Below are 26880 nucleotides of genomic sequence, written 5' to 3' on the forward strand. Positions count from 1 at the left end.
CGTCCTCCTCTTTGACCGCGATTTATTACGTGCGCAATCCCGGCCACGACCATGCATGGCCTTTCCCCCCTCCTTCCTCTTCCTCCCCCACAAGCACAGAACTATAACCGTAACCAAAAGACCCCCGTAGAATGATCTCACTCCCGGTCAAGATCCCAATGTCCTTGATTAATCCTCAAGACCCCCTACTCTCAAGCCCACGACCCTGTCCTCCAGAAACCCTCCCTCCTCCTCCTCTCTCCCCAACACCTTCAGCGTTCCCAAATCCAAGCACGTCGAAGGGGGAGAAAAGGCTCGGCCAAAGAAAAACTGCTCACGACAGCGCCTCTCTTGGTCCTGCCACACACACACCTGGTCTCGACCGGCTCGGCCTATCCCGCGAGGTCCAGCCTCCGGGGGAGGGGGGTTCTGTTGTTATGTAGTTGACGTATGTGGACGGGTGCGATTGGGCTGGCTTGGGAAGGGGACCCAGACACCTCGGGCCCGAAAAAACCGCAGCAAACAATCGAGGCCGCTGAGTGGCTTGCTCGCGCCACCCCCGCGGTGAGCTTTGGTGCTCTAGAAATCACTGCAGAGCTTCGCGAGCATTTCGCGGTACGAGTGCGGGGCCCCCGAACACGATTGATAGCAGCGCATGGACGGGGCGGCTGGATATACGAGCGACTCTGGTGGAGGGGGGGCTTCTCTCCAGGCGCGGGCGAGAAGTAAGAAAGAGGGAGAGAGAGAGAGCGGCCTTGACGTGCTGTAATTCCTTTCACTGGCTCTGGTCACGCTCTAAAGCCCCGCGTTACCTGCAGACGGGCCGGATTCCCCTCCACACTAGCAGAGCCCGACCCAAAGGGACTGTTTGTCTAGATCGTCGCCGAGGTTCCTGGAACGGTGGCCGCTTTTGGGTGGTGGGGGGTCTAGAATTATACGATGGAGTCTAGGTCTGCCGGTTGGCGTTGGAGGGCATGGACAGTCTTTCCCTCCGGGCGTGCATGGTTCTAGAGCCGTGGATAAAGCATGGATGGCAAGGACTTGGGTCATGCGCAGATGGGTTATAACTAATATACAAGATTTTGGGAGACACAGATCCAAAAAAAAATAAAAAAATCAAACAAATAGGCGGTGGGCATCGGAAGCCCAATGCACATCCGGAGAGTCGTCAAATATTCCCATGGAATGACCGATTTGCACCGCTTACGGCGCATTGTCCAGCGCGCTTGAGGCCGTGGCCGCGGCACCCTTCTGCTGGCGCAGCTTCTCCTCGAACTTGGCGAACTCGTGCATGGAGATCTCCTCCTCCTGATCCATGACCTGTTCCACACCCTTGACCTCCTCGATCTGTAAAGAAAAGAAACTATTAGTGATTCGGCCAAAGAAGAATTCACCACCACAACGCCAGTGTGAGACTCACGTAGTGCATTAACATCGACTCAATACCATTCTTCAGAGTCACTGTGCTGGAGTCGCATGTCCGGCAAGCGCCGCGGAGCTTGAGCATGACAATACCATCCTCGAAGCCACGCAGCTCGATGTCACCGCCGTCCTCCTGGATGGCCGGCCGGATGCGGGTCTCCAACAACTCCTTGATCATTCCCACAACCTCATCGTCATCTTCGTTGAAGGCAAGCGAATCATTCTCGCCTTCATGAGAGCCCTCGGCGCCGTCGGTCTCAATGGTTGACACGATGGTCTCACCGGCGGTCACGGCCTGAGTGATTAAGCTGAAGACCTCCGGCTTGATGTGCGCCCAACTGACATCGCTGGCCTTAGTCACGGTGATGAAGTCGGCGCCGTAGAAGACGGAGGTGACACCTTCGACATCAAGCAGTTTCGCGGCGAGAGGGGACGGATGTGGTGCGGCGAGGGTGGAGCGCGGGGAGAGGTATTCGAGGAAAGTGGTGGGAAAGTCCTCGGGGAGGACGCGATGGTTAGGGATGAACTTCAAGGCCTATGGCGGGGGGAAGAAAGCAATAATGTTAGAAGGTATGGCCATGGTGTATTCTCGCCGCAAAGGAGGCGGAGAGAGAGGGGGGCCAGATAGGTGCTCACATCGGGGTTGGGTGTGTTTTCCGTCTGGATGAAGATCGTTCGCCGGCTAGTCGGTGACAAGCCGTTCACTCCACTCTGTGCTACAGGCTGCTGGTGCGGCCGTACTGTCGGCCGACGACGGGTCTCAGATGCTGTAAGAGTAGGCAGCCGGGCAGCACTAGAAACATTCCGGTAGATACTGAATCCCGCGGGTCTGGTAGTTCGAGCGCAAGCCTCGGAGGATGGGATGGCCCACCGAGCGCCAGTAAGCGCACGGCGGAACATGTTGGTGGACGTGGTGCTCATTGACATGACTGAAAACAGAATCTCTGGGCTATGCAATGCAGCTGCCAGTATGTTCAATGGAACAAAAGATGTTTATCAGAAAAAAAGCGCTGAGAGGCGCCGGAGCGCGGACTCTGACGCAATGTCTGGGTCATGTGACTTCGGAGAACGGTGAGATGACAAATCGGCAGACCCGGCGGCCCAATAGGAGAAGACGTTTTTCTCATAGAATCTGCCGATGTTCGGAAAGCCATAGATTCATGGTCATACACCTTGCTCGATCGCCTGACTGAAAAAAGCAGTGGCTAGGGAGTCCAATTCATCTCTTGTCCATATTTCCAAGATCACGGTCTACATCATTCGGCAAGATCTCCTCAAGCAGAGACCCTACATACTGTGACGTAGTCACTATATTGTAGATGTATGCCAACCATCTTAGTACCATCAACCGGAGAACGTTAAGATTATACCGCGTGGATGCCTTAAGAGCGATTGTGTTGTTTGGGTGTCTTCCCGCCACATCTAGTTGTAAAAGGCGAGTCATTACCTGATTGATGTCCAAACATGTAATACCATAGACATGGTAGTAATCAACATCTTGTCTGACACTTGGGGCAATGGTACTATGTACAGATTAAACGTCACAGAAAATACATTGGAGACATGTAATCTCAAATATACATATATCGTATCTTTGGGTAAAAGGGGCCAAAAGACCTGAAATGTTACATTAGTTGGCCTCTGACTCTGGGGAAGAAACCTTTTTCCCAGTAGCAGCTTCATATTTGGGCCAGATCATGTCTTTCAGAAATGGGGCAATACCGAAGCCCAACCGGGGAAGGACCATGAAGACAGACTGGCACCATCGGTGCTTTTCCGTCGCTCCCTGGCTGTGGAAGAATTGTGTGGCTTGACTGAAGGGAGCCAGTAAGATCTGAGCTCCCATCGCCTTAGTTTCTGGCTGGACAAGAAACTTGGCCGAGCGGCAGATTAGGTCTGCATAATGCTCAGCTACATCGACCAAACTTTCGGGAGACCCCGACGGCCAGATCACATGTGACGGTATCTCGCGATCTAAGGATGTAACGTCCCATATTGTCAAGGAAACACTGTTACGCGATCGACCGAGGAAGATGAGTAAGTCGTTAATTAGTGGATAAAGAAGGATGAAGGTGGTCCACCAGAGTAAGTGAGATTCTGCGCAGGTAAGGGAAGGAAACTCAATGACGCTGGAGAAGAGGTACTGAGGGATAGAGTGGTCGAGGTCAGTCCAAAAGGACGACTGGTGGGGAGAAGACCAGGGTGTTCCCAGCTTCTCCTGCATTTCGCCATAACTATAGTCGAGTTGGTCTCTCAAAGAAAGGCCACGAGATAACAATACTTTTGCCGTATTTTGGTCCTGCAGAAGCCGAGGGACACCGTGGTGTATAAGAACGTCGATCTGTTCTATTAATTCCGAGCATTTGATGATTAAGTCGAGGATATCATCGACCGGCTGTCGCCATGGATTCTCTACTGGCGGGGCTCGCCAGAATTGATTATAAGAATACACTGATTTTCGCATGCCAATGGCATCACACACCTGGTGTATTGCCTCTTGTTATTCTTTGTTGCAGAAATATATCGAGATTTGGAGATTATAAACTCACGGTGACAAACTTCAGCTGCCGGCAGAAGAGATGTTCAGACACACTAGGTGGATTCGGACTTTCGTATTGAGCCAGGATGGCATTGCTCCCTTGAACGTGGGCCAACCATGCGCGGAAGCCCAGGGGGGACGAATTGATTAACTGCAGAATGGCATTAATATGTATATCCCTGGAAGAGAAGAGAATTTGCTTTCTTCATTGGAGGCATGTACCTCATATAATTGGAAGATGACCGTGGCAAATAACGAATCTTGACCACATTTGCGCCCTGACTGGATTCTACTGTGGACGATCTGCAACGCTTCTCCGTACAGCCTCGTGCTGTACACTAATAAGTCCGGATCATGTTGGCGCTTGGCTAGAAACGCGGCACTGAGGGCTGTGATAGCCTTGTCGAGGACTAGACTGCTGCTAACAAAGAGAGGAAAAGTATCCTGCAAGTGCGTGACCGCAGCACCTTTCCCGTCCCGAATTTCTGCCGAAGGTTCGAAGCAATCGATGAAGTTTGCGACAAATTGCGTTCGCACTCCTGAATTGACATTGAAGTGGGAAATATCCAATTGCGTCTTAGGCAAGCTGGACTCGACTGCTTGGCTAGTTCCCTTCTTGACAGGGTCCCGCGACCGCCGGAACAGGATCTTGTCGTATTCAATTGAATTGTGGATGAAAACATAGTTCCTTTCATATCCGGTGCAGACGTGGCCGTTCTTCAGGCACCGCATGCACTCGGGCTTAGCTTCATCGCACTAGACAAGGGTCAGGATTGGGATACTTGATCTTGGGTCACTGGTCCCGCTGGAAATCGCAACCAGTCCACCCGAGCAGACAGGCAACCCCTACCTTGACTTTCCTCCGACGGCAAGTATTGCAGCCTTTGGATTGGTAAGGAGTACCACCCATTTCAATGGGGATGGATGCGATCTCCGCGGGGGCTCGGTACGCGCGGATAATCCATTAATAACGGGGCGCAAATAAGCAGCGTGCTAGCTATAGGCTAGGCTCAGTACGAGTTTTCAATCAAACATCGAACATTCGGCCAGTAGTTTCTTATGCTGAGAGAGCACGTCCTGTCGAGATCATGAAGCTAGATCGTCACGTGCAAGCCTAAAACGGGCCCCGCCTGATAAAAGCGATCGAGCGATCAAAACCAAAACGAACGGGAAAGCCTAGGTTGCGGGGCGTTAACGGCCTAAGGCAGCGATCCGCAGCTTCTTTCGATTTTTCGTGATGCGGTGTTTGCACATGAGTATATGCCTCATCCTTCGCTCTCTGCCACCCGTCTTGGAGTGTTGATTGGCCCAATGTGATGCGTCAGCTCCGAGCGTCTCCAGAATTTACCTGACAAGATGCCTGGTTCCTGCGAGGTGTGTTCGTCGGAACCGTCGAAATATCGCTGTCCAACATGCGCACTGATGAGGTACGACGACAACTACCTCCCTCCGTGGCCTGAGACCATATTCCCCCTACGCCTTCTCGATAGTCTTGCTGATCCAGTGCACCTTTAGTTGCTCATTGGCCTGTTCGCAATCTCATAAAATATACTGTGCCCCGAAACCCACCCCGTTGAACGAGGATCCAGCCCAGCCGCCCGCGGCCGACGCGGGCCATCCGTCACAGCTTCAAAACGGTGACGCTTCTCCGGCACCCACCGGTAACCCGGACAGTAAACGAAGCCAGGAGCCCCCCATCGCCGCGGTCGCAACTTCATCGGAGCTCCAGGCGCTCTTTACCCGGTATCCGCAGCTGCGCGGCCAGTTGCAGGAGATGTACCAGGCTACACAGGAAGAAGAATGGCAGGAGTGGTATACCCCGCCCACGAGAGGTCGGCCCCATGGGCGAGGAGGAAAAGGACCCTCGCGTCGCAGTCGAGGTCCCTGGACCACCGAGAAGGGGTTCAACCGCGGCCTGGGCAAGGTGCGCAAGCTCCGACAGGATTGCGAGGAGGGCTCGGAGACAGGTGTCGGCGCGGAGGCTTTCATGGCGTTCCTGGCGCTTGTGAACCAGGACCACCTAGCTCCGGGGGTCTCGGGATAGGTCGATCTTGGGGATAGCTCTTCCTGTTTGGTTAAATGGTTGAGAGACCAGGGTACATGACTGGTATCGCATCGTGCCCCATTGGCCACAGTTGTCGGTTTAAATTGAATTACTCGCATGCTCATTGCTGGACAATGAATTGAAAAGGAAAAACTGCAATATACCAATTTGGGAAGTCGGAGTTATACTGTGTCTTGTGTGACGACATTTGCGGTTCTATAGGGTTGAGGTTACCCTTCAAACTGGTGTCCAATGCGGGCGAATCCCCTCTCGGCAAACACCTATCAGCCAAAGGAAGAAGGAGGGGGGTTATTCGAACTAATCTATTCGATCCATGGATTGACATCGCTTATGGCTAAAACGGGTATATTCGGTACTACAGTAGTGTGTTTGTGTGTCCTCCGTTTGACGTCCCTAGTGCTGTCGTAATCCTGGACAAAGTACGAAAACTGGGGTCCAAGCTAAAGCGCGAAGTATGCAGAGGAGCCAAGGCGAAGTACGTACTTCTTGCGGCTCCGATTTCAACAGCTCAACTCGACAGAGATACATGTGCGGTGCAGTTGTACGACACCTACCCTTTAACGGGGGAGCCATCTATTCCGTACATATGTCCCATCATATGCCTATTGTTCATCCCTGGTCTGACAGCCAGCCCCAAGACTAAGGGGAAGTAACCTAGCATCCCTAGTGGTTTTAGTGAGCTCACCTCCTTCACCACAACCGAGGACCTGGGTTCAGTGGGTTCCGTTAGCCCCTTAGGCTGAAATTTAGCGTCTCTCGCCCAAGGCGGGCCCCCTTTGGGGCGGAGACTGCACGCGGCCAGGCCCCAAGAGACCACCAACGAGCGGCAGAGAAACCACCGCAAAATTGGATACTCCGACAGCACTGGTCGCACGGGCGCCGCCAACTTGACGAGTCGAACGTGCGGGTACAGGACACCCAGCAGAGACCCTCTCAAGGGAACCGATGCGGCTCGTCTGGTTGGCGCACTGGAAAAAGGGAACACCGTGGAGGATTGAGGAGGAGCCTGAGAGGCGAAAAAAGGGGGCCAAACGAGAATAACGGACTGTTGATCAGCTAGCTGGTATGTGCTTTCTGCACAGCGTGAATGGCCCCCCTCTCTTGCACTCTTGTCCCGAGATCCTCAGGGTAATGGGGTTCGGGGGGATGAGGTCCTGCAGCTTCTGGTAGGTGGTCGAATGAGCGAATCCCACGACAAGATGCGGTTGCTGCAGCGTCATTGGGGGCTTGGCCATGGAAGGGAATCACAATTCATGCGGCGCATCTTTCACCTTTCACGACGCATCGGTGATACCTGTCGACTAAGCGAGTGCCCCGAGGTTCCCGATGCCCCTGTCAGCTATGGGCGATTTGGCGGTGGCGCCCCCCACCGCCAAACCGGCGTTGACATTGTAAACAATTGCTCCGGAGTCTGGAATCTGGGGAGTCTGGAAGACGCCGTCCCACGTAGTGTGCGAGAGACGTAGATGCTGAAGAAGCTGGAAGCACGGTATGCTTGCCCGGATGCATGGATCGGGGAGACTGCAGGTTCCATGTGCCGAGTTCAACTGCAGCTCTAGTTCCAGGGCACTCCCAGGGCTCCCCCAGGAGTTCAGCTCAGCTCAGGGCAGCGGTTAGTTGAGATGAGTGGACGATCTGGAGTCGATGACTCCGCCGATGGGGGTTGTCGATGGGGGAAATGCCAATGAGATGCCGGGGTTCAGCTTGGGTGAGAAACGCGGGAAAAAAATTGGTAAAAAAAAATTGCAAATATAAGACCCAGTCTAGAAATTTAGAAAGTACTCTCATAAAGGGCCAAAGATCAAGAACTAAAGATCAATGCTTCTTCACTCGCCGTGATCTATCGACTGGATCTTTGTTCCCTAGATTTTTATGTGATTGACCGTCTGGTCCGTTCCCACGGTTCCTTCGGGCCCACGACCATCTCGACCACCACTCGACCATTTCAACCTCGTGAGCTCAACCCTCCCCCAAACCTCCCACACCGACCAAGCGAATCGTTAGCCACATGCGGGACTAGTATATTCGTTTCCTGTGAACCCTGTGAATCCGACTCGGTCGATCTCTCGTTCGGGGATGCGCTAAATGCCCTCATCCTGCGACCGATCTTGATCCCTGCTACTTGCTCCCCCGCCAGAAAAGAAGTCGACAATGGATATGCTGCAGGGTGCATCACTCGAACACGCCCAATAACCTGACCGCCAATTGTCGTCGGCTCACCAGGCATCGCTCCCGATTCCTCATCCGTCTTCGCCATGACTTCCCAACAGTTTCGCCGCGAGCGGGCCTCGAGCGATAGAGCGCAGGCGATGCCGGCCGGGGTCCCGCCTCGCCCCGGGATGGGGAGCCGCACCTCATCTGCTCCAGCAGGGGGATTATGCAAAATCGATTCTGGCTGGAAACCCAATGCCGGCCCGAGGGTCGGACATGCTTTGGTGGAGGAGGATGAAGGATCTCCGGGGACGAGCCAGGACGGTCTGGCTCGCTCACGTTCCCGGCACCGAGGCGATGAGGTGCGTATCTGCAATGCTGAGAGATGATTTTGTCTCCTCCCTCCTCCCCTGATGGACTCACTCTGGAAGCGGATGACTAACGGCCGTTTCTATTGTTCGTCTGCAGGAATCCTCGAAAACCAGCTTACCGGAAGTGACGATTGCTGTGGTGGGAGAAGAGAATGCCGGCAAGACCAGCTTTATTCGATGCGCGCTCGATATGAAGGCCACCCCGTCATCGGTGTCGACGAAAAAGAAAATGTCGCTGGACGGGGCGGTTTATATTGTGCGGTTGCTGGAGCTCGAGCTGCAGACTATAACTCTCAGTCATGATAGGAAGATTGGCTGGCCACGGATGGGCAAGGATAACGCAGTCCCGATCATCGACGGCGTTCTGCTCTTGCATGACGCCACTCAACCGGATAAGCTCGAGGAAACGGTCGCCATGGCTGGTATGTAAAATGACCGCCCCTTCCGTTAATGTCCATCAAGACTACCCCCGGCAGGCCGAATGCTTTGACAGGCCGTCCATCTCTTGACCCTACGAAGGGAAAAAGAAGGCGACGGGGGTTTGTCCTGCATTTCTTTTAGTCTGTTTGACTGACACCGGGCATAATTATAGACGCCTTGGAAGCATCGCCTCTTCCATTCCTGCTGGTTGCCTGCAAATGCGATTTACGCCCGGAGGATAGCGAACTAGGTGCGATCCATGACCGATTTGAGATCTATCGAACTTCGCCCGAGTCGCCGCGGTCTCAACAGATGTGTATTGCACTGGTTCTGCGGAACGTTATTGCCAATAGAACTGGTGAGTGTAGAGTTTCCGTTTATTCCTCTTCTCCTTCTCTGCGAACCTTGTATGAAATCGGTGGTTGTTTGCCTGAAGCGCCGGATGGGTTGATGGGTTGATGGGCAATAGGCTGAGCCTTGACCCCCGTGGCCGGACTAAGTGGGTCGCGGGACGAACATTCGCTACCCTTTTCCCTCTGTCAGAGTCCACCGATCGACACAAGGCGAGCCCCGACGAACGAGGAGAATGTCGATAAATTCGTGGCGTTCCGCTATCTTTGACTGACTTTCTCCCTTCCAGCTTTCGTGACTGCTGCTCCTCCGAACCCCCCCTTGTCTGCCCCTCCCCCCGCCGAGGACGACCACAAAGTCTTTTCAACCCACTCCTCCTAACGACTGGCATCACACCCGTGCCAATTCCGAATCCCCTACCGCCGTTCTTACGGGAGCCGCAGGCGGCTCATCGTCGGTCTCCGATCGAACTGTCGATGGGAACGGTCGTCACCGTCCGCCCACCGACCATCCCTTCCCCTCCAACCTGGCGCAACAGTATGCTTCCAGTTCGTCTCGAAATGCCAGGAGTAATTCCCAGCCAATCCCCCCGCAAACTCCTCCTTCTGGGACGCGGCTGAATCCACGTCGACCCTCTGCACAAGGAGATTACTCTCCAACCAAAGAACACGACCGCAAGCAACTACAGACCGCCTGGCGGCATAGCGGAGGCTCGGACGCCTTTAACAGTTTTTTGAACATGGACGACGAGATGGAAGAAGGTGGACAGACTGCTAGCCCCCGCGCTGTCGTGCGCCCCAAGCCGAGCAGCGAGAGCAATTCCAGCGCAGAAACGGGACTGAGCTTTGATGAGCTTGTCGATCGTCTTGTCGCCCTGCCCATGTCGAAGCAGGACTCGAAGTTTGGATCCATCTTCCTCTGCCTTTATCGTAAATTTGCTGCCCCCGCGACGCTTCTCAACGCCTTGATCAATAGGTTTGAGAAGAATGAAACCAGCAACGTTGATCAACTTGCTCGCATGGTCGATCAACTCCGACTATTGAACGTGGTCGCCTTGTGGGCCTCTGAATACCCTGGCGATTTTGCCTATCCTAAAACGCGGAAACGCATTAATGACTTTGTCACCACTCTTGAAAAGAGTCATTTCTATATGTTTGCAGCCAAGGAGATCGGTTCTTATCTCGACTCCAATACCGAAGACGACGACGTGGGCTGGGCATTCCGCGACGGCGATGTCGATGAATCCAGCCTTACTGAGACATTTTTCGACAATTCAGGCCGCAGTTCCCCAGTCCCCTTCCTGACTGCCACATACGAAGATGAGGATGAAGAGGAAGAAGACCCGATTTACCACATGAGCGCGCTAGACCTCAGCGACGGACCGCATGATTCCACATCGCGTCTTTCAGGAACCTTATCGATTTCATCTAGCACCGACAAACCTTCAAGCACACTCAACCAATCCTTCACAATGTTGACTTTGGAAGCTGCGCAGAAAGAATCCCTGCGCTTGGAATTGACATGTCGAACTTTACTTGGCAAAGTCCAATGGCGTTACTTCATGGAGACTCCCGATGAGGAATTCGCCCGTGAATTGACCCGTATCGATTGGGTCATGTACAACTCCTTCCGGCCCCGTGATCTCGTGCGCCATGTGAGCATCTCCGGCATGGATAAAGACAAGATCCGAAGCCTCCACAATGTCAATCGGATGATCAAACAATTCAATCATCTAGCATTTTTCGTGGCGAGCATGATCCTCCTTCGGGATAAACCTAAGCATCGCGCCCGGTGCTTGGAAAAGTTCATGTCTATCGCAGCGGTAGGTCTCTTTGTTCTCAACTCTGATTCATGCTCGCTCCAAACTGACAAATACGACTAGAAACTTCGCCGCCAAAACAATTACAATGCTCTAGGTGCCGTGATCGCCGCCATCAACGGCACGCCGGTCCTTCGATTGACCCAAACTAGGGAACTTATTCCTATTGCAACTCAAAAAGAGTTCATGCGGTTGGTGATTCTCATGGGCACTCAGCGAAGCCATTTTGCCTATCGGCTTGCATGGGAAAATTCGTTCTCGGAGCGCATCCCGTTTCTTCCTCTGCATCGCCGCGATTTGGTCTCCGCCGAAGAAGGAAATAAGACTTTTGTGGGCGAGAACAAATCTCGTATCAATTGGAAGAAGTTTGAGGTCATGGGCGAAATCGTCCTTGGTATTCAGCGCAGCCAGAAAACTCCTCACCCCCAGGCCCAGAGATTTGACGACGTGGAACGGTTAATTTTGGACTCTAAGCTCTCCGGTGATGAGGAGGTAAGCCACCTGTCCAGCCCTATCACGACTTCATCTTTTCAAATAAAAGAAAACTAATTTGTGCATTTAATAGGACCTCTATGCCCGCAGCATGCAAGTCGAACCATCGACCGGCAGCGAAACCGGGCGAAAGAAGTTTGGTTGGCTACGTGCCTAAGCCTTCTGCCCCGGACCTTTTTTCTTTCTTGTTTTTTTTTTGGAGATCACACACCCACGCTCATCCAAAACGTTCCAAATCACTGCACAGATGTTGTTTACATACATACCCTTGAAACCTAGTTCCCACCATACCCCCTCCCCCAATCTCATGTCGAGACGCTTATGATTGATCTTTTGACTGTTATTCTTATTTTGCTTCCATGCTTTCTGGAACAGGCTCCATGGCATGACTGAGATGACCCTGGGAGCAAAATGTGATCGAAAAAGGCTCCGCTACGATGCTTCTTTTTCTGTATATAGGAGTGCACTGTTGTGGTAGTGGTGATCGTCAGCCGCGGTGCGGAGAAAATCTCTACCTTTGGACATAGTATATTCTTGATATGACTTCTACTCGTAATATTTACGTTTTCAATCCGCCCAGACCTTACCACTTCCGTATCGTACTCGTACATGCTTATGATTTATTGATCGGATCCCTCGATCCCAGATTAGCGGCAGAGTCTTCAGGTAATCCATTATCACGTGACCTTTACATCGGCTCCGGCGAACGCTGGGACAAAAGTCCCCGAAGATCTCCAAGACCATCAGACACCTTGAAATCAAATATCTTCCCAAAAATGACGAAACCCCTTACCCACCAAGCGCGCTCAACCTACCGTGCGCTCCTCCGCGAGCTCCCTGGCCGCAAACTAACTGCACCGTCTCCCCTCCACCAACGCCTACGTACGCTCTTCCGCCCGCAAGAACAGACGCCCTCCACACCGGCCTGCCCATCGCAAACCTCACAATTTGCCAACACATCCCATTCATCTGAAGTGCCTCTCCCTTTCTCTATTCCTACCAGCGCAGAAGACCAGGCCATCCGCCTCCAGGAGGCCAGCCAGATGGCGCAGTATGCGAAGGCGCAACGCACGTACGCCGCCCTGCTTGAGCGGTACAATCCGGGCATGCACCTTGAAGAGGAAGAGCGCATCCGATTGACAGCCCGGCGAGTGGGCTTTGACTTGCCGCAGCTGCATAATGCAGAGGGCGAGAAGCCAAAGGAGTAATTGGGTCTTTTGATCCTTGTCCGCTTTTCTGATACCCATCCTGGGGGTCAGCATGTCAGCAGAGCACCGTGTTTCCGTCTTATTCTGTCAGGGTCGTGTTGCTGTTGCTATCGAATCACGGATCGAGAAAAGATTAGTGGTCCGTGGGGCATCTAGCTGAACTGGATTTTTGTCAGGTCTGAGGCTGGTACAATATGGATTGGAGCTTGTGTTCGAGGAGCATATATTGAGGTTATTAGGGCGTTTGCATTATGTACAACTGTATACTATTTGAGATATTACTGCAAAAGAACATAGAAGTATATTTGAAGCATGTATGATTTTCCTATAATCTTCTGAGAACAAAAACACCAACACTCGGAAGTTGGATATCTGTTTATCTGCATGAAATCGGCGTAAAATCCATGCTTTGGGCCAGTCATGACATTTATTAAGCTGTGGGTTGACATGGTCCTATATAAATCTGACAACGGAGGCCGAGAGTTTGTCCGAGCACATGTCGGTTGGCCAGAGGAGGTATGGGGACTTCTGGAAAAACTGCTCTAACCCAATGCGAGGGAAAGCTTCCTGTCCCGGAGCTGCGGGGGTATCTCCTGGATGGAACAATGTCCTAGGTGGATCTGCGGAATTCTCACCATTGCGGGACGGAGTGAGTTTGGCGATGGTGGGTATCGGCTAGTGAATACCTTCAGGGCTTCTTCAGCCGTCAACTGTTGGTCAGCTGAGTCCGCTCCATTTGCCTCATCAGCGTCGAGCTACTCTCCTCATCCTCCATTCCGACGCTGAGTTCAATCGCGGTCTTGGGGCGGTTGCGATTAAGTCCCTCCAGTAGCATACATGCCTTGCAGATCGCCTGACTAGAAATATAGCCGCAGCGTTCGCAGTGTCTTAATGTCTGTTTCTTGACTGTCTTCTGGCTGGAAATGGCTGACTGCTGAGACTTGGGGAAGCGAATCTCCGTCTCGCGGGACGCAGCCGCTTCATTATCCCCGATTTCCTTCTCCATCGCCGCCATTTCACCACCGCTGGTGCGGCCGTTCGAACTTCCACAGCCGCTAATCTCTTCATCGGCCGTGGCAGAGGGCCCTGATTTCTTGTCATTGTCGGGAGCTTCTCTCGGTACGAGCGCGGCCATGTCCTCGCCACTTTTGACAATATCGAGAATCGAGCTTGGGCGGATTTTCTCGAGATCTTTGATCAGGGTACGTGCGCTACCACGAAATGCCTCGGGAGAATAAATGCACTCGGTGCTGAAGTAGTCGAGCTGTCGGTGGTGGGCGTACAGGACGATCTCCTTCTCGTAGGCGTACTTGAGCGGCTTACTGCGCTTCATCTCGGACGCGCCAGAAGAGGTTACGATGCTGGTTCCGCGAGACAAGCGAGGCAGATCGCCACGCAGCAGGTTCATCATGACTGTCTCGGCGACATCGTCGGCGTTATGCCCTGTCACAACGTGATTGATGCCCAAGCGCGCAGCGCCCCGGTCAAGTGCCTGGCGTCGGAACACGCCGCAGTACGTGCAGTTGCCCTTCTTCCCAATCTGCTCCACTACCTGGTCCATTGTCCATCCATATAACTCGCCGTATCCCAAGATCTCGAGAGGCATGTCGTACTGGACGGCGTTGCGTTTCACCGTCTCCAGGCTGTCGTCGCGGTAGCCCTTGATGCCCTCATCGATGGAGAGAAGGCAGAGGTCTAGACCGTATCCATATCGTTCATTCAGTGTTTTCATGACTGCTGCCAGGACAGTGCTGTCTTTGCCGCCACTGGCGCCGATCGCGACTCGTTCGCCGGGATAGAATAGCTTTGCGTTGGTTACAGTCTCATGGACTTCGGTCTCGAAGACCTCGAGGAAACAGGCGCGGCAAAGTTTATGGCGGTTCTTTGGGCGGATGATGACAGCCCGCGCCTCCTTGCAGTTGAAACATGCCGTCGGAGCCATGGTGGGTGGTGGTTGTCAAGTGTCAAAGTCGGGGTTGTGAGGGGCAAAAAAAAAGAAATTCTGTTTCCCCGCGGTGGGCCCGTCCCGTGGCCAACTGGCGGGTCTGCTGTATACAAACTCGAGGAACCAGCTTTACTAGGTTTGAAGGAAGGGGCTGGCTTTGATTAGATACATTTAACGATGGATTAGTGATTGATAAAACAAAGATAACTCTAGATATCTCGCTGAGAACTATCTGAGTAGTTGAGTATAGACATGGAAGAGGATCAAAGTTCTTTTACTTCGGACTTTTGACAAAGAATTATAGACTCGGATCAACATAAACAGAGTTCACAATAATTTGAATATCAAGTCCTACCCATACCGAGAGTTTTCTTTCTGTTTCTTTTCTTACAGAATCTCTCAATTCCCCATTTAGTGACCGAGAACCTTCTCGTTCAACAGATCCACATGGTGGGCGGGTGGGTTGCCTTTCCTACAGAACAACCCAGCGGTGCACGCGGGCCACTTCTTCTTCTTTGCCATATACTTCGCCATATCATGGATGTGATGACGCCGTGAAATCAAAGTATGATGGTATGGCTTCGATCGATCTGCGTACAGTTTGAGATTCTCTGAATTCTCCGAGCTTAACGTCTCAGCGACCTGGTCTGTTTTATCTTCGGCAAAGGCGAAGGATGTCCCGATGATCTTGAAGCTCCTGGCCAACTGGTGCATATTGACTGAATGCCAGTCTTCTTTGACCCAGACAGGCTTCACATTCCAGGGTAGACGGCGCTCGCGCTTGAATGCATGCCACCAGTCCTCAAGGCTCAGGCGGCCCTTCTCTCCGCTGACGGCATGAAGACATCCGCTTGTCCCTAAAGCGGTATGTACCAGCAGCCGATCAGCCACCACATCCACCGGAACCTCGTCAATAGTTGCTTCTTGGTCCGGATTCTCGCATCGCGTCGCCAGGACGATTTTCCGGCCAGGATGTAGCGCATAGGCCGCAGCACAGGCTGTGGATGGCGTTGAATAGGATGTGGCAAAGCCATGATATGGAAATTCCTCAGCAGGGCCAACAACGGAAGGCCGGATGATTAGGATCTTGTCTAGTGCGTCCTTTTCAGCGGCTCTTTCTAGAACAAGTCGTTCTGCCAGGTGTTTGGCGTATGCATACGGCCAGGGGAAATCATGAGCCTCGTACTCGTCAGATGTGCCGTCTTTTTGGACTTGTCGCCATATATCTGGTGCATCTTGAAAGGGGCTTTTATTCTCTCGACTAAGGCCATAGATTTTCTCCTCCACGGTCACGTCATGCGACTTGCTAGTCGTCCACAGATGGGCGTTGACATATGCACTGGAAAGAAAGATGAATTTCTCCAGATTGGGGAATTTCAAGGCATAATTCGTCAGACACAGGGTTGGGGCAATGACAGTATAAGAAAGTTCTCTCAGCGAGTTTTTCAGCGCAATTGAGGCTGCGGCATGAATGATGATATGAACAGTCCTTTTGAGCATCTGTAAGTCATCATCGGGAAGATTCATCGTCGCTGTATCGCCCAACTCGCCGTCCAGAATCGTCATGCGCTGGCTCTGGGTGAGAACATTGGCAAGTGGTTTTGGAAGCATGGCGTTCCATTTTTCCTGAGCTTTCCTGATTGAAGACATGAGTATAAGACACTTTTTTGTATTGGGGTTCTTGATTATTCCTTGGAGAATCATACGTGAAACCTCCTCGACAAAGCACATACACATGCTTTGGAGTCGACTGGGTCAACAGTCGATAGAGGACTGTCGTCCCTACGAATCCCGTTCCGCCTGTGACAAACAGGATTTTACCGTTATAATACTCCCATATCATGACGGGTGTAGGAAATACTGGATTTTGGTTCCCAAGATTTTGACAGAAAGCGAGGGGGAATATGCATACATAAGAGGCCCATTTTGATAGGAGCTTCGAGTGGGTCTTGCGGCGGAATATATACTCGGCGAAAGGGACCCCAGAGGCACTACTAAGAGTTTGACAAGGGTTGGGAGGCTAGGATTGTGCACAATCTAGGTCTTCAGACATCAAAATCCGGCGGCAATCTAGTTCCAATGTGCCCAAAAGAGGTCGCATGCAGAATCTGCAGCTAAGGTGAGGGGAATGCAGGTTGTGTAACCAGCATCGCAGGGATCTCCCTACGGACACGAACCATTCAGAAAACACCGCGCAATCCACCTCAAAGCTTTGAGATATGAAAAAGGCAATTGATTGCCTCGGTGCATCACTGCAAATTGGGGCAGTGTTGCGTTGTCAGATGCTCGGGAATCCCTCCCTTGACCCCGAGGGAATGGTCCTGTTCGGGTTGCTCAAGGTTCAAGGGCGCTTTAGGACCGTGATAGACAGCAATGCCTTGTTTTTCTACAGTACGATTGAACGCAAAGGCCGATACGAGGTTTCAAACACTATGCTCAAATTTATCACGTTGATCAACGTGATAATTCCGTTTGGCAGAGCATTTGGTCAAGTGTGGATAAGAGGTTCACCGCTGCAGCAAACAAAAGTGGCTGGCCATTCGTACAGCACGAGACCCCGGTACTTGAAGATGATCTAGGAGATTCATGTAGTCAGTGAAGCAAACGTTTAAACGCAAATCAGATCCTTGGAGAAAAACACAAGAAAAAATTCTTCTCTTGTACATTGAAGATGGCTGATAATCTTAGTAGATCAACCACTGGATATGAATTTCATAAACATTATGATGTACCCATCATAGACTTAATTCACCTATATGTTTGGTGGTGACGAAATATTTCCCCGCGATCTAGAGTCTGGCTTGTCATGTTCCACAGAGATCGTTCCCGATGTCATTTTCTTTCCCTTCTGGGAATAAGAGCTATTTTGCTTGAAAAACCAATCATCCAAAGTCATCTCTTCAAAGACAATTCGATCGATACTATTGGTTTCTAGCACCATAGAAACGTTGATTTTTGAAGATAAGACCTTGCTACCTAATTTTTACGCTCGGTCCCTTGAAAAGGGGTGCAGAGCCCTCTGGATATATCATCTACATTTTCCTTGAGCTAGAAGAGCTAGCGATTGCAGTCAGGAGGTATTATTAGGTTCCATAAGACTAATACTGTCACCTGAGTGTCCACTCGAATGTATGAACCTGCAAGCTAGTATGAAATTGCGAGTTTCGTGTATGTATTGACCTAAGACAATGCCGACACAGTGTTCCAAATAGAAGATGCTGACACGTTGATACCATTTGAGACAGATTGTCATCGCTATCCATTCTGTTTTGATGCCCTCCTAGCGAATATCCGCGATCAAAAAGAAGGATTGCATTTACGATTTATCCTCATTAGAGCGATTACCAACTCGTAAAAACTTCTGATGGTGCCGAGATAGACAGGTGTGATTTCTTCAGAAGAAAAGAAATCGATTTTGGGTCTGCTATGGCAAAGGCACATAATAGCAGATGTCTTGTTTCAAAGTCTTGCAGTCAAAATAATGTATCGGTTTATTTGTTGGAACAGGTAACGATCCCGCAGGGAATCGCTAAGAGCCACCCTGTCTGGGCGCTAGTTAGGGGAAGCTTCTTCTACCCGAGGTCTAGAATGAATAAGATACTCTGGGGAAAGACTGCTGGGGCCACAGATTTCGCATAATTTACGTCTAGCTCCCCCGCAAAAGCGTTGCGTGTCCTACCTGGAGTCTAATTCCCCTTTAGCGGGTGGGAGCGCTTGAACGAAAAAGTCAAGTCCTGCCGACCTTATCAGCCCTGGTTCCCTCTTTGACCCTCGGCCTGTGACAACCCAATTAGAACCCCCTCCCTTCCCAGAAGCAGTGTTGTAAACCGTAGCTTTCACACTTGATTATGAAGGAATTTGGGCTGTCCAATCTGGTCTTTACCAACGATATCGCAAAACAACTCTTTAGGTAAAGTGACTATATCCCCGACCGAGAGAACTGACAGATTGACCGAAGATTTGAAGCACCGCCCAATAGAGACTAGAATGATTCCGATGCCCCCCCTGCGCCAGAACAGAACTTCCTGATTTTTCTCCGTCTGGATATATTGCGTGATGCCGGCCAGAAACCCAGTGAAAAGAGCCTGTGATCAGTGCCACTTGTTGAAGGAGAAATGTCGACGATTTAATAGTTCGACCTCCTGCGAGAGGTGCTCTCGACTCAATCAGATTTGTCGGACAACCAGAAGCCTGGCGAGGATTGGAAGAAAGTCACAAGTCTCAAAAAAGGTTTCATATAACCTTCCACCTTCAAGCAGTCTTCCAGTCGGATCCAATAACTCGCCAAGTCCCCAGTCATATACCACAATTTCTCCCAAGCTCCCCAATTATCCGGGAATAACTTGCAACCCAGCAATACTTTCCGAGCTGGATGATTGGGAAAGACATTTTTTGAATCTAATGAAGGATATAATAGACTCATCACCTCTGGACAAGTTCCTCGTAGGGCCGAGTTTTCGTGATTCCCATCATTCTTCTTTCCTTCAAACCCTCATTCAGCCCTTCCCTGTTCTAAAAAACGCCACCGTGGCCTGCGCGGCTGTTTTGTTTGGTGACTTATATCCGGAGTTCACCAAAACCGGAGTAGAAATTGGCCATAGACGAGCTGCTTTGGCAATTTCATCTCTGCGATCATTTACAATTTCCAGCGAACAGGACTTGGTCACAGCGGTCATCCTGGGCGTGGCAATGGTGACTTTTGCGATGCATGTTGCTGATGGCCAGCCCTTTCTAATATCACATTATACTCTAAGCCTGATCAAATCGCAGTGCCCGGACCTATCAGCCTTAGACCCGTCAACGATGGACATGTTAATGTGTCTAATTTGTACAGAGACATTTGAATGTCTCTTACTATCGGAGCTCCCAACAATCAAAATCGAAACCAACAAAAGGGACCGTGTTGTTGATCGCTACCTAGGACTAAGCTCGCCCATGATAAGTCATTTTTACGACATTTGCCAACTGAGCAACTCTCTGCGACATAATTTACGAACACCAAGGAGCTCCGACGATATCGAAAAAAAGATAACCGAAATACACACAGGTGTAGACGGGTGGCAACCGTTACCGCCATCTGACTTCTTACAACGATTCACGCAGGCTGAGGTAGTTGCAATGCTTTCCCAAGCCAAGATACTCCGACTGGCCGCTTTAATCATAATCCATCGCTTGCGTCATCCCTTCGGAAAGCATGACGAGGAGGCTTTGATATTGTCCAAAACTATGATTGCTGAATTTGAAATGGTGCTCCATATCACCCATCGATCCTTGCCATGTATATCACTTGCGTATCTAATTGCCTGCTGCGAGATCAAGGAGAGGGAAGAAAGACGACAAATTGTTGAACAGAGCAATCATATTATAATGTTTTCGAAACAGTCGCGCGTGAGGTTTCAGACTACTTTGGACTCAATTTGGAAATTAAGGGATGACGGGAGCAAAATTTATTGGTTTGAGATCCCGGATTATGTGCACAGAACGGAAATACATTGACTCCAAGTTGATAAACAGGGGTTGCATTCCAGAAGCAAGCCTAAACAGTACGGCGGCCGATCTGGTTTGCTGCCATCTTCTTGTAGCTTGCTGCAGTTGCAACTCTTGCCTTCTTCCCCCACACTAGTAGGGGCACTGGGATCAAGTAAAGAACAAAAGCGATAACCGCACAAAGAATATGAAGATTCTGCATACCCATACCGTTAACCCATGGCGTGAGAACGAAAAGGACAATGACGGAAACGATATTTCGCATAAAGATCACGCCGACCAAAGCATCGCCAATTATCTGGTTTCAAAATGGATTAGGACACGCTCTGAGGAACAACTGGCAAATGAACCTTACATCCTGATAGCAATCCATCAAATATGATAGAGATATACCGCTAATGGAAGATAAGACGAAGCCAAAGACTCCAAAACCAACAGCAAGGCACGACCAGTTCACCCCCTAGAATGTATTAGTTTGCTTGTGGTTAGAAGAGGGGACTTCGGTATGAAACATACATAGGCAAGTCCAAGCCCAAACATCAGGATTGATGCAGGACCCAGAACAGCGGCCGGTAAAGCTAGCCATAGTCGCATTTCTGGTTCGTAGATGCCGCCATTCTTTTTAGACAGCCATAGGATCGACTTGTCACTTAAAAAACCACCGAAAGGGAAGCCAAGAACAGCACCCACAAAGGGAGCCAGATTCATGAGACCGATTCCAATAGCATCAAAATTGTATGGCGGCAGCAACATGTAAGTTGCTTGAAGAGAAGTCATGATCGCAAACCAAGCGAGGGTAGAACCGTATGTGATAGCAGCATATGTCACTGCCGGGAACGTCAGAAGGGTCAAGATGGGCTGCCAGAAGTGAGGCAAAAGAGACTCGTTCGTGACTGTCATAAGAGTCATCCGTTCCGAATAGGTTTTAGGTTTGATATCGATGTTGATGGCAACTGGAATCGTCAACCGCTCAGCAGTAGGGTCATCCGCTGAGATTTTATTTTTTGTCCCATCGCCAGGCACGACGGAATCGCTACCTGACAGAGGAGGGATGCTTTGTCCATCAAGAACGGGGACATATTTGGATTCCTCGAAAAGGAAAATGACGCAAACAAGAGTCACGGCGAAGAAAATGACACACCACCACCACATCCAGCGCCATCCTTGAGAATCCACGATATATCCCGATGCCACAGGGCCCAGGAAAGCACCTGCTGACTGGAAAATGACAAACCATTCGTTCATAGTGGCATGTTGATGCACGAAAAACAGGTCCGCTACAGTGACTTGAGCCACGACTTCACTGATGGCGCCCCCAAGTCCCGAGATTAGATTGGCGCCGATGAAACTACCCACAGTATATGTTTGCGCTTGCCATATACACGAAGCGAGTTGCAGAGCCGTACTGAACAAATAGATTGGTCGGCGGCCGTACTTGTGGACTAAGGGGATGAAAAAGAAGCATCCAATTGCCAGGCCGCCGTAGTTAACAGCAGAGCCTGCATTAAGTATGTCTACCGAAAATCCAAGCTCTGTTTCCAAGGGCCCCCAAGCTGTGAAGCCGATATCAAGCTGAACAAAAGTCCAGAGAACGAAGAAACTGACCAACGTGTAGTTCAGAATCTTGCGAGCTTTAGACCAATTGAGGGGGTCATTCGGATCGGCAGATGGCGTAGGAAACAGCACAATTTGGTCTCGGGCTCTATGAACTAAAGAGTGGTTAGATGAAGCCCTATACGTTTGAGACTTAAACAGGCATAATCATACTATCCTCTAAGGCCACCGTTCCCGGTGCCCAGAAGCTCTCATCATGATCATCTTGCTCGTTTACCATGCCTGATGGAAATTGGGGAGTTGTGAGAGATATTTCGATTCAATCTGCAATAGAGTAAGTCCCGGAAGAGAAGACTGACATGAATATTGTCCTTTCCACGAGGCCAGTAGTGACTTTTAAGTCGAACCCGCACAAGGTTCAACCTGAAGCATGCGGGGATACACTTGGGGGAGGGGGTGTTATCTTTGCCCTCGAGTCGCGAAAACAAGTGTGGGGATATCCCGGAGAGGTTGATACCGATTGATCGAATCACAGTGCGTAAAAGAGGCCGGCTTGGCGTGGTGTGCCAGAACACAGACTCCACCCCCGCTTATCTCGCCGGCAAACACTGGTTGGGGATCAGTTGCGAGTTGAACCAGGCGGACTTTATTCCGCAGAGAAGGCAATAAAAAGGCTTGTCACCTCCAAGAAACGGCTTCTGCTGCTGCCTGGTCTATCTGCCGAGGCCCTTAAATAGTTTATTCATTGGAATTTTGTGACATGAAGAATGTGATAAGGGGGAAAGAGATCAAATATTCTCATCCTTGTTTCCGTTCGGGCCTCCCCGAGGCGCCTGTCATCTCTCAGAGAGACCGTCCAAGTTCTTCGTCATTCAAGACTACACCATAGCAGAAGCCATGAATTATAGACGAATTCTGGAGAATGATAATTAGTAAAAGTTACGTTTGACTTGGTAAAAATTTCCAGAAAAACGAACTTTCTTGCCATACTACGCCTAGATCATTTAGAAGTTCTCCCATGATTCATAAAAGGGGTATCAAAATTGGAGTCCTTAGAAGAGAGATTGTAGTACGTCAGGCCTTACTGGTCGCTCTGCCACGGAAGGGGCGATTCATCTCTGAAATCATATGAAAAGACCGCCTGTGTCGATCATTTTTGGAGTACCCGTCGTTCCCTACAATGGGCTCATCTCCCAAGCCCAACCAGCAATTCAAAAACACAATAAGTATATCGAGATTTGTAGCTGGTATGATTTGTCTATGAAATTGGTCAAAGACCTGTTTTGCGTAGGACAAGAATACAACTTACGATGCCAAGTGCTAACATTTTCTCATCTCTTCCGGCCAGATGAATAAACATGATTAATCCCCGGCGCAACGCATAAAGTCATAAAAATGTCAGCTGCAATGCTCGAGAACAGGTGTTTCTTGATGATCACAGGGGAACGACCAGTGCAGAGAGACCTTAATTTTGCGCGGTATGTCTTATAGCCTCGTTAAGTTTCTCTGCTAGATTTCACTGGTACTTGTTTAGGCCGATATTCAAGACTAGCGCAGAAAATCATTGGTGGCTGGGTACTTTGCGAAATCGTCGAATCTTGAACTTTCGTCAAAATAGGCGATCCTCACATATCATGAGCTTTCCTGACAAATACTGCCGAACGCCCCAACCACGATAGCCCAGCCTCCAATGGGAGGCCGTTCAAAACAGTTGAAGGGATTGAAGCTTCATGGATCACCTTGACTTGCTCCAGCTCAGGGATGAGAAATCGCAGACGCAATCGTGGATTCAAACCCGGCAGTAGCTGTCTCAGTCACAGCAACCTGAAATTTTCTCAGGGTGCTGGATCGCTGAGACTGGTGAAAGAAAGGTTGGAGGGCATGTCATATTCAACCAAAGCTGACTGTGCAATGTTCAAAGGATGATTTTTATCTGCCAAAGCATCCCACAGATCAGGCTTCGTCTCCTTGATGTGAAATCACGCATTCGCCCACTATTATAAAGAATGATTCCTGTCATCAGATGTCTAGTTTCTAGGTTGTAAAACTCAACTCAAGGCACAATACAAATTCCAGACTTCAATAATTTTGCCTCGCTTGACATAATTAGGAACCTGGATGAAGTATAGAGGCGACACCTGAATTCTTTCAGGATCAATATCTTCAGTAACCGAGAAATGGGCAGGAAAAGGAATAGAAATTCGAATAAAACCATTTACATCACTTCAAAAACGCCACGTCCTAGAGGGTCTGGTACTGTTCCCCTGGACAAAAAAAACTAAACTGCCGTCAAACTGTTACAGTACTAGTGAGACACTTTCGTGTCTTGTTTAAACACGTTATTTGCCACTAAAGCTGACTTGTACCCAAAAAGATAGTAATGATACAATATTATTTTTCTATCAGATTTGCACGGCGATGACAATCTCTGACTATTCATGGAGCCTAGTGGCAAGTCAAATCACCATCACACCTCTGTAGATCCTGAAGAGTTCATTTCCGCCTCCTGGGCTGCTTTACCAGGGGTATCTTGAACTGCAGGCTTAGATTCCAAATAATTTAATACAAGGACGGCTAGAATGATATGAAGAAGGCCTAGTGAAGTTAGCAATTTATAGTACTGGAAAAAAAGGTTGACTTACCAAAAGCACAACTCATATAGGTATACCCAATTGTTTCCTTGAGAAAACCCCCAATTATCGGACCGATCATCATCCCGAGTGAGGCGGAAACTTCTATCATGGAAAAAACGCGAGAAAGGCCACCTTGAGGACCAAAAATGCCGGGAGTTCTGGCTTGATACTCCTTGACGATAGCTGCATACTTCCATTAGTGTCACTTCATTATGGTGCGATATAATAGTGAAGACTCACTGGAAAGCTCGGCTGGTCCAATGGTCGACATGAATGGCCTCAATGCCCCAATAGCAAGAAGAGACATGATGTAAAGTGCCCGACCAACTTCTTGTCTGCTAGCCCACGGAAAGTGCTTATTTCCAGCAACTCCAACTAGCCCCAAGAATCCTGCCTGTAGAGCTAACGAGATGGCGGCAGGGAATTTCGCCCCAACAGCGTCACGGACCCAGCCAGCAAGAGGACCGACAAAAAGCGTCGGAAATATGAGACACGAAAAGAGCAGTCCAGCCATGCTAGGACCCCACTCAAACGTCTCTTTTACATGGAGAGGCAGTGTGGCGTGAAAGCTTGTGCTCACAGTTGTACTCGTAATGCCCACTAGAAGGAGCGTAAGCACTCGGCCATCACAGAGCATTACCTTCCAGAAGTTCCGTAGGGGCATTGTCGAAGGATCTTCCCGATCAGACAGCAGGCCTGTAGCCTCTCCAATAGCTTCAGGCTCGCAAGATTGCTTAGGTGGAGGATCGACCATAATTAGACGTGCGATAATGTCCAGAGTTAGGACCGCAAGTGGTATAGACCACATTTGCCAGTACCCTGTATGTTCTAACAAGAACCCCGACGCTATCGGCCCGGTTAGCATCCCCGTGTTTATGAAGGACGCCATGATGCCCATCACTGCACCCAATTGATTTTCATCGACGACTTCTGTCACTGTTGTTAAGCCGACAATCCATACTGTAGACTCGGCTATGCCCTGTAGAAATCGGCCGATAAAGAGTACAACGATAGAATGCGCGCTGGCTACCATCAAAGTGCCAGCGATGCACCCGATCATTGAGCATAGGATTGGCATCTTGTGGCTTTTTATTTTATCCGCAAAATGTCCAATAACGGGTCCTGAGACAACAGAGATGGCTCCATGGAAGGCGAGAACAGCGGAAGTAAGTTCCTGAGTACGAGATGGATTGATATTTAGACGATTTTTGATCATGTATCCCAAGATAGGAACAATAAATCCGTACATAAATGTCTCTAGTCAATGTTGATTAGTGGTTCATACCAATAAGTTGGAGAGAGAACTGACCACTAAATAAGGCAATAATGATGATGGAGATGGTGAACCATTTCGAAGAGCGCCATTTCATGCCCCGCTCTAAAGTCTCTCTCTGCTCCGTATTAGAGGCGCCCATAGGTACAGATGGTCTTAGAATGGGTTTCTTGCTCATCAAGTCTCCCACAAGCCGAATTCTTGGTTGAGAATCTGGGTATCCAAAAGGCCGACCCGCTCACTCACCGGCATGTAAGAAGGAAGTCGTCATTAGGGATTGGAAAAAATAAGTGCGCATGGAGTACGAGGACAGACTGGTAATCTATGACCAGAAATACTAGCTGCTAGTTTCAATTATTGAGACATGACCCTGGCCCCTTGTGAGTGGAAACTAGTAGAACTCTAGCGATCTTGCATGAACTTCATGCGGGGTCGCCCATGCTGCATGAAACAAAAAAATGATTTACGTAAAGATCCAAAATTCCTGATGCGCTAAGGAGCTCTTCCGTGGCGGGAGTATCCGCAAAGCAAAACGAGATCTCCATGCTGCACGAGGGCTCCAGAGGTTCGAGATCTACTATTTCAAATACAGTAAACTCAAATATTCTTAAAAAGTTCCCTACGAGGATGATGAATATCGATTGTCTGAAGCTCAGGGAGTTGATTTATGGACAAGGTTTGTAAATCGGCGACGATAATTCGTCTGGGATGGATGGATCGATCTCTGTCGCAGGAGGCTAACAAATGTTACTTCATGATGCTTCTCTGTCTTTCGGTACCGAATTAAATTGGCAACATGATCTGTAGTTTTTTTTTTTTCAGAAAATTCATCCCTCTTCTGGTTGTTCGCCGGGGCATGCTGGTGGACCCGATCTACCTCTCGGCCTGCATCCAGCCGAGCATGGTTCGGTTCAATCGAGTCTTTTAGCGGGGCAAGGTGGCTGACAGCTGAAAGTTAGCGCGGACCAAGGTCAACCTACTGTAGGACAATGTTCCACTCATGATTCGCTAACAATTCCGATCTTGACAACTTGAAACCCCACATGGTTGCGGGCACTAGCACAGGGAAAAAAGATTGTGATAGCTCTCGCCGGCCCACCTGTGCTGACACCTTGAGACATCTTCTGCAGGAGTCTGCAGTAGTCGGTGACGTGCTTTTGTGGCTCCCTGA

General features: G+C 50.1%; 9 protein-coding genes across 9 annotated transcripts; 3 read left to right on the forward strand and 6 right to left on the reverse strand.

Annotated features, from left to right (window-relative positions):
- Positions 1-1182: 1182 nt before the first annotated feature.
- On the reverse strand, positions 1183-2328 carry N7462_006972 (NifU family protein; the record flags this gene model as incomplete). The annotated part of the gene is made up of 3 exons (XM_057078690.1): positions 1183-1326; positions 1400-1936; positions 2038-2328. The coding sequence occupies 3 exons, from the start codon at positions 2326-2328 to the stop codon at positions 1183-1185; spliced, it is 972 nt and encodes a 323-aa protein (XP_056931360.1).
- Positions 2329-3031: 703 nt separating this feature from the next.
- On the reverse strand, positions 3032-4850 carry N7462_006973 (Zn(II)2Cys6 transcription factor domain-containing protein; the record flags this gene model as incomplete). Its single annotated transcript, XM_057078691.1, has 4 exons — positions 3032-3883; positions 3951-4091; positions 4163-4696; positions 4791-4850. 4 exons carry the CDS (start codon positions 4848-4850, stop codon positions 3032-3034), a joined length of 1587 nt encoding a protein of 528 aa, XP_056931361.1.
- Positions 4851-5296: 446 nt separating this feature from the next.
- Positions 5297-5984, forward strand: N7462_006974 (zinc finger HIT domain-containing protein; the record flags this gene model as incomplete). Its single annotated transcript, XM_057078692.1, has 2 exons — positions 5297-5367; positions 5456-5984. The coding sequence occupies 2 exons, from the start codon at positions 5297-5299 to the stop codon at positions 5982-5984; spliced, it is 600 nt and encodes a 199-aa protein (XP_056931362.1).
- Positions 5985-8260: 2276 nt separating this feature from the next.
- On the forward strand, positions 8261-11766 carry N7462_006975 (putative Ras guanyl-nucleotide exchange factor RasGEF; the record flags this gene model as incomplete). Its single annotated transcript, XM_057078693.1, has 6 exons — positions 8261-8518; positions 8625-8949; positions 9120-9305; positions 9742-11120; positions 11181-11609; positions 11683-11766. 6 exons carry the CDS (start codon positions 8261-8263, stop codon positions 11764-11766), a joined length of 2661 nt encoding a protein of 886 aa, XP_056931363.1.
- A 619-nt stretch (positions 11767-12385) lies between these two features.
- Positions 12386-12817, forward strand: N7462_006976 (LYR motif-containing protein; the record flags this gene model as incomplete). Its single annotated transcript, XM_057078694.1, has 1 exon — positions 12386-12817. The coding sequence occupies one exon, from the start codon at positions 12386-12388 to the stop codon at positions 12815-12817; it is 432 nt and encodes a 143-aa protein (XP_056931364.1).
- Positions 12818-13523: 706 nt separating this feature from the next.
- On the reverse strand, positions 13524-14759 carry N7462_006977 (putative PP-loop ATPase superfamily protein; the record flags this gene model as incomplete). The annotated part of the gene is made up of 1 exon (XM_057078695.1): positions 13524-14759. The coding sequence occupies one exon, from the start codon at positions 14757-14759 to the stop codon at positions 13524-13526; it is 1236 nt and encodes a 411-aa protein (XP_056931365.1).
- A 414-nt stretch (positions 14760-15173) lies between these two features.
- On the reverse strand, positions 15174-16605 carry N7462_006978 (uncharacterized protein; the record flags this gene model as incomplete). The annotated part of the gene is made up of 2 exons (XM_057078696.1): positions 15174-16398; positions 16496-16605. The coding sequence occupies 2 exons, from the start codon at positions 16603-16605 to the stop codon at positions 15174-15176; spliced, it is 1335 nt and encodes a 444-aa protein (XP_056931366.1).
- Positions 16606-20298: 3693 nt separating this feature from the next.
- On the reverse strand, positions 20299-22067 carry N7462_006979 (uncharacterized protein; the record flags this gene model as incomplete). The annotated part of the gene is made up of 4 exons (XM_057078697.1): positions 20299-20547; positions 20605-20709; positions 20766-21951; positions 22033-22067. 4 exons carry the CDS (start codon positions 22065-22067, stop codon positions 20299-20301), a joined length of 1575 nt encoding a protein of 524 aa, XP_056931367.1.
- Positions 22068-24270: 2203 nt separating this feature from the next.
- N7462_006980 (uncharacterized protein) lies at positions 24271-25851 on the reverse strand (the record flags this gene model as incomplete). Its single annotated transcript, XM_057078698.1, has 4 exons — positions 24271-24398; positions 24446-24619; positions 24677-25693; positions 25746-25851. The coding sequence occupies 4 exons, from the start codon at positions 25849-25851 to the stop codon at positions 24271-24273; spliced, it is 1425 nt and encodes a 474-aa protein (XP_056931368.1).
- Between the last annotated feature and the right edge of the window lie 1029 nt (positions 25852-26880).

Source organism: Penicillium macrosclerotiorum (assembly GCF_028827735.1).
Source record: "Penicillium macrosclerotiorum strain IBT 26536 chromosome Unknown utg000007l_segment0_segment0, whole genome shotgun sequence".
NCBI lineage: Eukaryota > Fungi > Ascomycota > Eurotiomycetes > Eurotiales > Aspergillaceae > Penicillium > Penicillium macrosclerotiorum.